General features: G+C 38.7%; 1 protein-coding gene across 1 annotated transcript in view; it reads right to left on the bottom strand.

Annotated features, from left to right (window-relative positions):
* The window catches only part of scara5 (scavenger receptor class A, member 5 (putative)), a 114581-nt gene extending 103715 nt beyond the window's left edge, over positions 1 to 10866 (bottom strand). Inside the window, exons 1-2 of the mRNA XM_013911883.1 lie at positions 10656 to 10866; positions 5291 to 5408 (exon numbers count right to left, since the gene is read on the bottom strand). Of these exons, the coding sequence (XP_013767337.1) occupies positions 5291 to 5402 (112 nt within the window). The 5' untranslated portion in view covers positions 5403 to 5408; positions 10656 to 10866. The remainder of the gene's footprint in view (positions 1 to 5290; positions 5409 to 10655) is intronic.
* Between the last annotated feature and the right edge of the window lie 3577 nt (positions 10867 to 14443).

Raw genomic sequence — 14443 nt, 5'->3', positions numbered from 1 at the left:
CACACACACACACACACACACACACACACACACACACACACACACACACACACACACTTTATGATGAAGAACACACACACCTCCAGCATTAGACAAACACAGCTGGCTTAGATGTATGGTCCAAAATGGTCCTCTAAGCCAGTCTGCCTCTTTAAGTGATGTTGGAATACTAAACTGCAAACAATGACACGTAACGCTCTTTAATCTCAGCAAACATTTTCATAACAACATGTATCACGAGGGAAACATTATCAAACATTTCAGCGTGACTGTGAGACATGCGTTACTGGACCTTTAACAGTTTGGGATGTATACGAGATGAGAAAATCGTTTCCATGGCATACATGTGTGTATGTTTGTATATTATGCAAGTATGGAGCGAGAGAGGTGATTAACTTAGCATAAACACTGGAAATTGAATATGTAACGGTTTTTTCCCCACAAGAAATGAGTTATAACTCCTTTAACTGGGCTTGTATGACTTAAATAAACAGTTTAGAGGTAGTAGGAGGCATATAATTAAACTTTGGACAGCCAGATTTTTTTCCCCTCAGTCTTTATACTAAGCTAGACTAGTTGCCCCCTTTCACAAGCTTCACAGGCTACTGTAAGCACAGGTGGTGGAGACCAAAAAAAGACAGCTAAGCTTATTTACCACACTGTCTTTTAAAAACTCCTACATTTATGATTTTCTTCAGCATGATTACATTGCACTGGCTGTTTTATAAAAAAGAATACTATCTAAGCCTGAGTTGGTGACTTTAACTAAGAGTGTTTCTTTTTCAACTGACATCTGAGAGCAAAGGAAGCCAGTCAGAAGTAACTCGACTCATTTGGAAATTATATTATCGTCCTGTTTTATGTTTTTGATTCACGTGTCTTTGGCGATATGTTGTTAGCATATAGCACTGTTTAATAAACAGATTAGACTGGAATTAGCAAACTTTGAGCTTTCCTTTATTAGTAAACTTGGAGAAGCAACAAAAAAATCCTACTGATTTTGACAAATCTACAGAATCTGTTTGTTTCCAGCTGAGTTAGTGTGAGTCTGGGTATGTACACGCGCTTGGGTAAAATGGCTGAATTTTGCTGTTCTTTTAAATGTAACTTTCCAGATCAAATACACATGCTGTCTGGCAAGTATAACAGATTCCATAAACACTTGGCACTCTGTAGGTCTCTGTAATTGACAGGTGATTTTTTTTAAAGACCCCATTCTAAGCTTGCACGTTTAACCATTAACATGTGAACGTCAAATTAATAATAGCGTGCTATTATAATTCCTAATCATCCATGAGACTGTGTGTGTGGGGGGGGGGACGACGACTTAATGACACTTTAAATTATAAGACCACCAAGCAAGGATTTTTCTTCCAAAATAAAAGAGACTCTCCAACACAAATACATAATGTCTCCTGAGTCGAGCTGGTGGAGGTGTTATAACCGTTCTATGACTGGATAAAGGTAGATTAGGTTGTGCTTATAGATTATGAGCAAATGTTGAAAAGGAAATGCAGCTACAGTGCTGTGAAAAAGGGTTTGTCCTCATTGTTAAATCATGAATTAAACAATTAACCACAATTTTGGAAAGCTAAGCTCAATTTCACTGGCTGCACCCAGGCCAGATTACTGGCAGAGCTGTTGAATCAAAACATCAGTGAAATAGATCCTGTCTGATGAAATGAGGCAGGCTAAGACCTCAAAAAGCATCACATCATCTAAAGAAACATAGAAAGAAGCAGCTGAGAAACAAAGTCACTGACATTTATCGGTCTGGAAATGATTGCAAAGCCATTTCCAAGGCTTTGGGACTTCAGTGAAACATTGGTGAGAGCCATTACACACAGGGAGAAAATTTCTAACAGTGTCAAACCTTCCAAGGAGTGACGGGCCTGCCAAAATTACCCCAAGACCACATCGACAACCCATCTAGGACTTCCCAAAAAAAGCAGAACGACATCTAAAGAATCGCAGGCCTCACTTGCCTCAGTTAAGGTTCATGATTCAACAATAATAAAACAAATGGCTCTAAAAAACAAAACGGCAGTTCTGGAGTGGCTTAGTCAAAGTCCAGGTTGAGATGCTTTTTGGTATAACCTTAAACAGGTCGTTCATCCTTGAAAACCTTCCAATAACGCTGGACTCATTAAAACAATTCTGCGTAAAAGAGTGGGCCAAAACGGCTATGTGAAAAGATGCATTTCCAGTTATTCCTGCTTGACTGTGGTTCTTGCTGGGTCTTTGCTATTTCCCTCTAGGCGAACACTTTTTTCACAAAGAGCCAGGTAGCTTTGGATAACCTTTTCCCTCAATGAATGACAACATCATTTAAAATTTGCATGTTCCATTTGCTTGGGTAAACTGTGTTAACTTTGACTCTTCTCTGTAAATCATATTTGCATTATGTATTTTTTGTAGAGAATTTGCTGCTAGATCTTGTGCTGTTTAAAAAAAAATCCAGTTTTAGGATGTGCTCGCGCTAGGCTCAGTTGCTTTATTCTGGTCTCGAGCCTGATGTGTCCCCTCCTCACTGCCCTGCTAGCTTGTGCTTACGGTGCTCTTAGTGATTAAAGCCCTAGTAATCTTCACTTTACCCAGCATCTCAGCTTTCTGACGATGATTTTGTTGATTAACTGGGGAAGCAGTGACACACTGGCTTCTCTTATATATGACGAACCACAGATAAGGCCGGTCAAAGACACAAACCAAGAATCCCAGCTGTGCACAAAAACAGCCAAACTATGACATAATTAAGAGCACTCAGACTTTCCAATACTTGCCGCCTCTGTTATCTTACCTTTGTGATCTGGAAATATCGCTCAAAAGTATTAAAATGTAGTAAATAGTTATTCTGATACATAAACAGCAAATAAACAGAGCATAATTTAGCCTCAAATTCTTGTCCAGTACACCAGTCATCTGTGGATGTAACCTGGCCAGTCAGTCAGCAAACTTTGCTCCATTAGTGATGCTGATGACTTTTCCATCTTTAGCCTGTGGCGATAACCTACAGCGTTATCTCCACGTTATCATTATGGTCCCTTTAAAACCAATCGTTTATGTGCTACAAGTGACTATTTGTGACTATTAAAAAAACCAACACAGTGTGATATGACCAAGGTAATTAATAGAAATTAAACAATTGATAGGAAATAAATAAGTTATGTTTGAGGAAGCTCTGGCATTCTGTGCCCAGATAATTATCACAGATATTGATAACCCAGGAACACCTTGACCCGTGGGTTGGAGGACAGGATAGAATCAGCTCTGCTGTTAGTGGAATTAATGATAGAACAAGATATATTATTTATCACATAACTACATTAACAAATGTTTCAAATGCCTTCCACAGAGAAAAATTGGGAAAAATGTGTATTTCCTGAGTGGTTGGCGAGTGGTTGCTGTAGGTTACTGGCTGAATCCAGATAAAATCAGTCACAAAAGCTATACGTTTGTTTTCTTCTTTTGCCTTCTCTCTTTAGGGGTCACCACAACAGATCATCTGCCTCCACCTCACATTATCTAAAATATCCTCCTCTGTCACAATAAACATGAGTACATTCTATCCAGCTTTGTAAGGCTTCAGTCACACAGGGATAGAGACCGGTTAGTGTATCTCTGGCAATCACCAACCTCCAGCAACCACTTGCCTTTCCATGGCTGCTGGAGGTTGTTGTCAGTGGGTGAAATTGGTCACAAAGAGCATGCAACTTTTGATATATGTTAAATGCAAGTGAACATTCCCTGTTTCTGAGTGGCTTCACACTCTTCACAGTTTTGTTAGCACTTAGTGAGCAGTTGGCAAGTGTTTGCAGACCAGTCAGTGTCTAACTACGGGTGATTGCAGCAATCTGCTAGTTGGGAGTGAGCATGAGGGACGAGATTAGCTCAGATCAAGAGAGAGAGACAATGCTGTGATGATTTGGACATATACAGAGCGGGGATGGTGGGTATCCCAAACAAAATATGTCATGGGAGGGGAGGAGAAAAAGAGGAAGACCACAGAGTTCATGAATGTAGTTTTAACAGAAATGTAAAGGAAAAGGAAAATGTTTATTGTGACAGAGGAGGATATTTTAAATAATGTGAGGTGGAGGCAGATCTGCTGTGGTGACCCCTAAAGAGAGAAGCCAAAAGACTGTATAGCTTTTGTGACTAATTTTATCTGGAGTCAGCCAGCAACCTACAGCAACCACTCGCTAGCCAGTTAGGAAATACACATTTTTCCCCTAGTCACAGGTTGTTGCCAGGAGCCACCAAACCATCTCTAGGTCTGTGTGACTTAAATAAATAAGCTGAGGTGAAGCTTACCACACAGCTAACAACTGTAACTGCCCGTTTTGGTTTTCACTACTTAAAGTAACAACACCTCACTAATGTTAACTGTAAGCCAAACTTGAAACTTAAATAGGCGTGTTATAAACAAATCACCCCGTGTTCAGTTGTCACAAAGATGAAGAGTAGCAGCCAAAGAGCATGTTTCAGTAAAAGTTTGGCATCTTAACATGTAAGTGTGTAGCAGTTAGTCTCAAGCTGTCATTTGAGAAACTAGAGTTTTGGGCAATCTGCCTGGTTAATTTAACCTCTGTTTTTAAAATTCTGTCAGAGTCTTGTGCTTTAAAACTGTTTGGTAGAAATGCTCTCTTTAATTGAATGAGGTGTGAAAGTGTTCTTGGATTAGTAAAAGTGGACGAGGACAGTTTCTGATCTTTACGGCCATTGTCCACTTTCCATTAAAATGTCAGCAAATTCTTAAGTTAACATTTAATAAGTCTTTCCCAACAAACTGGCCGTTCCTGCACTGAAACCTGAGACCACCACAGGGTCAACTGCGGATTCATTCAGCTGCACCTGCATTTACACACATATACAGATGTTGCTCCTGGACATTTCTGGCTTCTATAGATGACCACAGTGAGAGCAGCGTGAGAGCCAAAGGGTGACAGCATTGTGCCTGTGTGTTAGCGCACTTGACAGATCCGGTCTTTGTTATCAGCGTGTGGGTGGCTTTTGTATATATATGAATAAAAGGTCCTGAAAATCAGTTATTTTTCCATTTTGTTTCCTGCTTTTTCCGGTAAGTTTTCAGAGCTGCCCTTGTCATTAGAGAACACCCTTCACTACAAACATCTGTGATCACCTACTTATTGCAGCAGCACATGCAGTGGGTGCGCTGGGAGGTTAAATTGAGGTTGTTCCTTTGGAAAAAGCCTGCATTTTAGTTAAAAGAACTAAAGCAGCAAGCCTTGGGTTCAACTCAGCACTTTCACAGTTCAGTTATTCCTCCTACCTTCATCACACAGGTTGAGTTTGGACAAGTTGTGTCCATCATAGGCCTCTTCATAAATCGAGACGTTCTCTCTCTCTTCATTTGTGCTCAGATACATGGCCTTGTTCTCCATCTCCTCCTGAGAGAACAGAGAAAATACATATGCTTATTTTAGGATTGTAATCTCTCTAAAACCAAAATAAATATTTGAAAGTTTAATCTAATGTTGAGTGAGTTTACACGCACATGGAAACCAAAATCTGGATCAGTCCGCTTCCTGTATATTAGCTACATTTCAGTATTTTATTTTGGTTAGCTTCAAATGCTAATATTTAAAATGATCTGCTCAGAAACCATGCTGTTATACAATGTTCAAGCAGAGACACAGCTTCTTCATCCTAAAAACAGCATGTGATGTTAACTGAAGATTAAATGTACAGTTTTCACTACTTACATTGTGACTGCAATGGTTGCAGTTATTGAATGTACTTTTTCAGTGACTGTCAACCACTGTCTATACGCAAAATATGGGCACAGCCACCTTAGAGTTGCCACCTTTGTGTGTTGAAACCAGAGTGCATTTCTGCTAGTAGGAAACTAAAAGAGCCATGCTCATACAGGATTGATTTGTCAATCACAAGGTAGGCATGCACAAAACCAGACCATTCTTTATCATACCTTTTGACGACAAGTAAACAGCAAACTGTCTACTGAGGGCATGAATCAAAGGAGTCGACATTTTTTCCCTCATAGATTTCCACAATCTGACTTCAACTTCCATCTTTCTTTCTACACAGTCCACACTGTCAGCATCTCACAAGTACAGGTGGTCCTTAAAAAGTAAGCGTGAGCTACTGCCTTCTATTACTGCAAATGAGGTAGAGCAGCTGTGGGAGCGCTGATCAGCTTTAAACAACAATAAACACACATTTCCAAGCTAAACAGAAGGAAACGCTTATGATATGGCAGTCTTTAAGCCAGTGTTATGCGATTTGTTTCCTCAGCCAGCAGAGATGGAGAGAAGTCATGTTTCAGCCCAATTACATTAGTCTTTTTGCTTTTAGAAAGCAACATTTAGAAAAGGTATGAATGAAAACACATAAAACATTATGAAAGGTCAGTCATAGGCCATGAGAAAAGGAGTTATTCACCTTTCATACCAACTGGCAGTGAGCAGTTTGTGGAAGTGGCTTCTGCTTCTCAAGCAATTTGGTTTAACTTCTGTGCCAGTTTTCCAAAACATGGTGGAGTATTTGAATGTCAGCCCAAGTGGAAATGGTAAGTGAGTAAATATGGAGCTGGTAGCCATACTCAATTTTATAAATTATCTGATGAACAGTGTATCTAATTAACAACCACTTTCTGAAATATATTGAGTCTGCAGTGGCAGCAGAATAAGAAATTTTGCCCACAAAAATAAAAAGCAGTTTTTGCTCTGTACTTTCTGGATGTTGGATTTTTGGTTAGATGGGATACTACTGTTGAGAGATTTCCAGTTTACACATATGCTGTTTTCATATCTTTAAACATGTGATAACGCAAGTTTTAAACATGGGAATGTACTGTGTTTGATTGTATTAGACAATTAAGTTTTCACTTACATGTTAATACTGTAACCAGTAAATAATCACTGTTTAATTACGCATTTTTTCCAGACACCTAGGTAAACACAAGTACTTGGAATGAGAAGGATCCGTGTTGTAATTCCAATTTAACCCTTGATTGAAAACATGACTTAATTACCAGTAACTAAGCTGGGGATTACAGCCAGTTTAGCATCATATGAACACTACCATTTCTAATTTGAGATTCCAGCAATAATTTGAAGAGTAATAACTTATGATAACATTAAAAGTAAATGATTTAATTAATCATTAGCTCAAGTGTATCTTTGAGCTTGAACAACTAGAATCCGGCAGACTGCTTAATATTTCCAAATATATTGGTGGAAAAAAAGAAGAAAATGCGAAGAAAAAAATTCTAACACTGTGAAATGTAAAAAATTATATTAGCAAAATTCATTACTGCATTTTGTTTGACTTTCTATTTTCTCTCAAATACCCAAGGTGAGGAATGCAGAGCATTTTAACAGATTTATTTATGGATTCCAGTAGATCCTTCTCTTGGAAGCAGTAATCCCACCTTGAGCACCAGGTTGACAGTGTCATCAAGCAGCTGAGTTACATGACCTCTTGTGTAACTCAGTTTTAATAAAAGCACACAGAGGTTTACATTTTATTTAAGTCTTAAGGACTTAAATAAGACGAAGAACTTATTAGCATGCACGTTTAGGTTCTAATAGCATGAACTCGTTCACCAGACTGTTTACTTTACGTCGAGCATGTTTACTTTTCTAGCTTGGGCAGGGTTTCCCACAGTATGCATAAGGCAAACCAAATATGAATAATATAAAAGGAAACACAGGACAAATAAGACAGGGATAGAGAGGTTATGTCAGACACCTCAGAGGGATAAAATGAAATCTGCTGTAGTACGGAGTCGTGGGTTTTAAACTTCCACAAACCCTAGTGGCAGATCTGTGAGTATTTGAGAAAGTCATTAAAAAGCGTTCAGTCAAGTCTCTCATTAAAGATAGGATAGGGGGTCAGGTTGACATTTAGACTAAGACTAGGCAGAAGCCATTGGGGTTGCTAGGTGACTCCACTAAAAACTCCACACTCCCATACATGTGTTTGTGCGTGTGGGGAGAGTTATCTTCTAATTACACTGCGTCTGGTGGGATATAACACTTTTAATCGCTCAGTGCCAACAGAGGATGGTGGGAAAGCCAAGCAGTTAGTGTTTTACCTCTCCAGCTCTGCAACTACAGACCTTTGTTTTTTCTGGATTTGATCATAAAAAATTAATTAAAATAAACACCACATGAATATTAGAGAATTTTAAGCATGAAATGAATGAGATAGCTACACACATGCCCATACTTCAGTTTTGTTTACTGTGTGTGTTTTAATCGCTGATTATGTGGTTGCTAGGCAACAAAATGATGCTATAATATAAACATGCACGTTGCAGTGGATACAAATTAGATGTTAGTGTTGTGAAATTCAAAGGCTACAATGCTTTCATAAGGTGTTGATTTATAGGTGGTTGCTAGAAAGTGTGATGACATCATATCTGATATAGATGAGAACCTTCAGTGGCCTAAAACATGCCTGTTTGCCAGTTTTGATTGGTTGATTCCTGACATTCTTGTATATGCAAACCAACAAAGATTTTGTGTATTATAGTAATATAAAAGACACATTTTCAGAGTTCTGTGGTACACATACAAGGTAATTACAGAGAAATTAGAGCAGAGAAACAGCAATCAAAGAATCCTAAATAGAGATTTATGTGAGAATTTCCTAACGTCAAAAATGGCCGTTGTCGCAGCCCTCCTGTTGTTAGCTCCAAATTTAAGTCTGTTTGATGTCTGATGTCCATGTGAGAACAGTGCGGGTACTTGTTGGCGAATTAATACAGTAGCAAAGCACATTGGTATCCTGTCTACTTCCTGTTGCACATTCTGCTGAGGCAGGGCTCAGATCTAACCCAAAAGGAGAAAATTCAAGTAGTAACCAGGTCATGCCATGTTGTTGCTCCATGAGATTGGGATCAGGGGCACATCTACTCAATACACAGACTTGATCCTCCTAACACCATCCACAATTATGAGTGAAAAGGCTTGTTTTGGGAGTCATCTTACATTTAAGTAGATATATATTGGGGGAAAAGATGTTAGCTCCCACAGGATAATCATACTGCTTTTCATTTTGAACTACAAAGATCTTGTAAATCCACTTTAGACAAGCACTTTTGCATTAAAAAAAAAAACTAAAATCCAGCAAGTTCTTTCAACCAATACAAAAAAAAAAATGTCTTTGTAGTGTCATAACAGTGACCAGTACCTGCTTAAGTGATTGGTTGCAGGGCAGATTCCAAAGCACATTTGTTTTGTCATAATCACTATAGTATGTCTATATTGTATTTTGGCTCTTGGTCTATAATGCACCTGGCAACAAAATGTAAAGAGGCCACTAATTACATGCCTACTGGCCACAGTTTGAATGAAAAGAAAATGAAAAGCTTTGCTGTTAATAGCAAATTGTTGGGTCTGATAAAAGTAATAGAAACAAATCTAGTTACCTTGCCATCATGACTGTCTCCGCAACAGCCAGGGGATTTATTTTGACATTTATTTTGAAACAACACATAAATTATCTTTACTGTTTAATTAATTACCTTTTTTCAAGTGTTTTGTGATTTGTATTGAATCACCATTCAAATAACATGATAAGCACCACTTAAAGCATTTACTGACTTGAACCCGTGGAATTTATATTTCTTATTTTTGCTGATTTTCCATAGATTTCAATCCAGGATTCTCTGTTTGTCTCTTATAATATCTGCTCTGGTCAACTTCACTGAAGATGAATGCACAAAGAGTGAATGGGAATTCACTCAGCACAGCAGGCGGACCACTCTCAATTCTAGTAGCATAAGAGGAAGCAATTATCTTGTCATGCACTGTCGCTCTGTGAGATTTGCCCTCAGCAGAGAATCTGATCATCTGCGAGGTCAGAGGGACACGACGCGTGTGGTCTCTCCTGACAGTCTAAGTACATCGACAGAGATGAATTAGTGCATGTGTAATTGGAATAAATATATATTTTCAAAACATTACATAACACCCAATGTCAAACTGCTTTTCAATACGCAATAAATAATCCCTACAATCAAAAACAATCCCTGTGATCAAAACTAAAGCTCACAGCTCAGTTTGTTCCATAAAATCTGAGCTTGGATCCCTTGAAAGCGTCACAGTAAGGCAAACACTCCACGCCATTGTTCAGTCATCCGTGTGCAACATTAACCCATTTTTCTCGGTTAATTAGCAGAGATACTTCATCCATGACCGCGGAAACACAAAGCAACAATTTTCTGAGGATGAGTTCCATTAAGTGTGGGTTTCCTGTCCTTGTGTAGCGCTGAGCTCCAATAAATTGTATGCAGCAATTCAGCTTAATAGTCTAATAGCAATAAAAGTGGAACACATGTCAATAAATCAGCAACTCTACAAAGGTCGAAACAGCCCAGTTGGTGGTTTTACAGATGAGGGACAAACGTCATTAACCTATGAACGCACTAATTAACTTACCAAGCCTTGGTAAATCTGTTACTCTTACGCAGATTTCCCGAGAGCCTACTTATGTGATTTATACTAGAGATCCTCTGTGTGTACACATTGCATGATACCCTTTTTCAAATGAATGACAGACCAGACAGATGCATATTTAAGTCAAAATTCGTTACATATTTTCTCAGATAATGCTAAGCCTGTGCGACATCCTGAAGGAGAGAAGCAGCACGAGTCCTCCTGTCTCACCTTTTCAGCTGTCAACGGGAAATAAAATTCACTGCTCCGCGTTTTTCATAATTGCCCTCAAAATTCTGCGTCCTGACGCTCTCGCTTCCTTTTTTCAGTGGCTCAGCTCTCAAAAAAATAATGAAAACTACAAAACAAAAAGTAATCGGTAAAGTTTCTAATAGTACAGGGACATGCACAGCCTCTGTCAGTGCTGCGGAGACAGGCAGCAGCTCTGTAGTGGAGCGCAAACTGTGACATTTTGGGGTAATATACCCATAACAACGTCATGTGACCATCACTAAACTCCAGCTGAAGTTGCCGAGCAGCTGGGACAGAGGCTGCGAGGTGAAGATGATGACACTCACCTGTTGTACACGAGCGCTCTCTGTTGGATGGAGGTAATAAAACAAAGTGAGTTTGTGTCCCATCTTCTTCCACTTTTGGTTGCTTCCTTTAGGGGTCGCCACAGCAAATCACCTGCTTTCATCTCCTCTGTCTTCCATCTCCTGCATCCTCATCTGGCACACCAGCCTTCTGTATGTCCCCCTTCACTACATCATCGTTCATATCTGCAGTCTACCTCTTTTTCTCCTGACTAGCAGCTCCATATTCAGCATCTTTTGTATGCTGAATATGGAGCTGCTATTCACTATACCTCCTCTGTACATGTCCAAACCATTGCTGTCATGCCCCTATAACTTTGTAAACAACTCAAGCCACTCATGTTGAGTGGTTTGGAGACAGAAGTTAGCACCATGGATGAGTTGCCTCGTTTCAACACTAAATACATAAAACATTTTATGTCTGAATGAACAAATGCAGTGATAATAAAAGTGTTTGCTCACTTGATTTCACATTTTTTGTATGTTTGTCACACTTAAATGTTTCAGATCATCAAAACAATTTAAATATTAGAGAAATATAACACAAATAAACATAAAATGCAGTTTCTAAAAGTAGTAGTAGGGGAAAAAATCCAAACCTACATGGCCCTGTGTGGAAAAGTGACCCCCCACCCCAACACCCATAATTTTAGCATAAATTAACTGGCGTATCCCATCTTTGGAAATCTGAATTCAATTTCTCTAGCAACACCCAGGCCTGATTACTGGCACACCTGCTGTCAATCATAAATCTTAAACTTAAATAGAACCTGCAAGTCAGACATCATGCTGCAATCCAAGGAAATTTAGGAAGAAATGAGAACCAAAGTAAGTGACATCTCTGAGTCTGGAAAAGGTTATAAAGCTATTTCTAAAGTTGCAGGACTCCAGCGAACCACAGCGAGAGTCATTATTCACAAATGGCAAAAACATGGAACAGTGGTGAACCTTCCCAGGATTGGCTGGCTGACCAAAATTAACCAAAGAAGTCACAAAGACCTCCGAATAACATCCAAAGAACTGCAGGCCTCACTTGCCTCAGTTAAGGTTATTGTTCATGACTCCACCATAAGAAAGAGACTGGGGAAAAAAAATGGCCTGCGTGGCATAGTTGCAATACAAAAACCATTGCTGAGTAAAAGGAACAGAAATGTAAATCTTAGGTTTGCTGAAAAAAATCTTGATGTTCCTTAAGATTTTGGGAAAAAACTGACTGACGAGACAAAGTTGAGCTTTTTGGAAGGCGTGTGTGTCATTACATCTGGCATAAGGGTAACAGCAGTCTGCTGTCTACCAAAACATCCTGAAGGAGAATGTCCAGCCATCTGCTTGTGACCTCAAGCTGAAGCGTACTTGGCCTCTGATCCAAATGATCCAAAATACACTAGAAATACACCTCTCAATGATTTAAGAAAAGCAAAATGAAGACTTTCAAGTCTAGTAAAACTCCTGACCTGAATCAGATTGAGATGCTGTGGCATGACCTTAAAAAGCTGGTTCATGCTCAAAAACCCTTGAATATGGCTGCATGAGTGGGCCAAAGTTCTTCCACAGCACTGTAAAACACTCATTGCCAGTCATCACAAATGCCTGATTGTAGTTGTTACTGCTAAAGGTGGTCCAACCAGTTACTAAGTTTAGGGGGCACTCACTTTTTTTTAGAAACTGCATTGTGTTTACCTGTAATCTCTTTGCTTTCAGTACTGAAACGGAGTTTGTGAACTGGTGCCAGAAGTACCATCTCCAGATCAGTGCTGGGAAAAGTTGGTGGACGACTGCTGCAGGTACAAACCTTCTCCTTTACCAGAGAACATCCAGTGAAGAGACACTGAGATGAATTCTGAGAAGTACCTGGGGGTTCTTTTAATAATAAGCTGAACTGGTCATATAATGGAAGAGAACTTTAAGAAAGGACAGAGAAAACTGCATTTGCTCAAGAGACTCCTTGTTTTAAATGCAGATAAGACTGAACTATATCCTAAAATCAGTCAGGGACTGGCTTCTTTTTCTTCAACTGCTACATCAAGCATTCAAAATCAGAGTAATATTGGATTCGTCTCTGGGGTTTGACTCACATGCATCAAACATTTTGCGACACAGGGTTTCCTTAGCTGAACTTAAGAATATTATTCATACATTACATTGTTACATTGTTAGGTCTTTCTCAGTTTTTAACACATGAACAACAGTGTTATACACACAATTACCATTTGAGTTTGTGTCTTAAAGTGTTATAGATATTAAAAAGTGACTGCATGTATACTAACATGATATAGACAAAACAAACAACTGTGTAATTTTAGCTGCAAACAAGCTTTTTTAAAGTTTCTCCAGTTTGGTATTTTATTTTCTGCCTCACTTCAATCTATGTCGGTCAATTTTGGAATCCAAACCAAATTCAGTTTCTGTTTTAGAGTTAGAGGGTCTGCGAGTGCTGAATTAGTTTAAATAGTTTTATAAAGACATGCATAGTTTGCTGAGAAATGTTAATATTGAACAATTCTCCAATAAACACAGTTTGTATCCCTTGCTAACACTCGGAGGGCTAAAACAATGTATTTTCTTTCCCTCTTGTTTTCTAATATATGTGAAGTATATAATCATAGATTATAGGATTTTCCATTGTCCATAATATTGCTTTTCTTTTACATAAGTTACATTTTTGTGTAGCTAAATTGTTTTTGCAATATTAATTAAACTTTTAAAATGAATTAAATCCTGTATTGATGAACCATCAGAGTCAGCTAGTTGGTGTGGATGCTGGACATAAAAAGCATTCAGCTCCAATGCCAGAGACACACATTCTGGCTTTCAATCTGTGTATGTTTCAGTCTATGTATGTTCTGTTCACTGAGAAATGACTGAGATTTTTCTTATTTTTGGCGTGAGGATGGTGGAAGACTAATAGCACCTGCACCTCTCAAGGCCATACTGGTGGAGGGCACGAAAGCCTGCAGGAATCTCTGGCAGCCTGTGAGAGTCAAAACTTTGATAAGTCATAGGTAATAAGTAAATATTCAGTAACAGCACATATATGTTGTTGTTCACAAATTACAGACCCATTTCTCTACTCCCACAATTATTCAAAAATACTTAATAGACTGTATACATTTATAACTAAACAAAATATTACCAGGATTTTTCGGATTTAGATCAAACAGATCAACATCCATGGCATTAACTGAATTATTTAAAGAAGTTACAAATTGTGTCAATGAAACAAAGTAAGCAGCAGGAGTTTTTAACTTGAAAACAACCTCTGACACATTTGATGACAAGATGTTAAATGATACAATGGAAAGACCTCGTATTAGAGGGGTGGTGCTAGACTGGGTGAAAAGCATTTAGAGAGCAGGGACTCCTCAACATTCAGACTCTTCATCTTATATGCAAATGATATATGCAGAGCAGCAGATATATCGA

This window comes from Pundamilia nyererei, unplaced genomic scaffold (assembly GCF_000239375.1).
Source record: "Pundamilia nyererei isolate P.nyererei 1_Seehausen unplaced genomic scaffold, PunNye1.0 scaffold00074, whole genome shotgun sequence".
Taxonomy (NCBI): domain Eukaryota; kingdom Metazoa; phylum Chordata; class Actinopteri; order Cichliformes; family Cichlidae; genus Pundamilia; species Pundamilia nyererei.
Note: the sequence above shows the minus strand (reverse complement) of the source record. Positions and strands in the feature narration are given on the sequence as shown.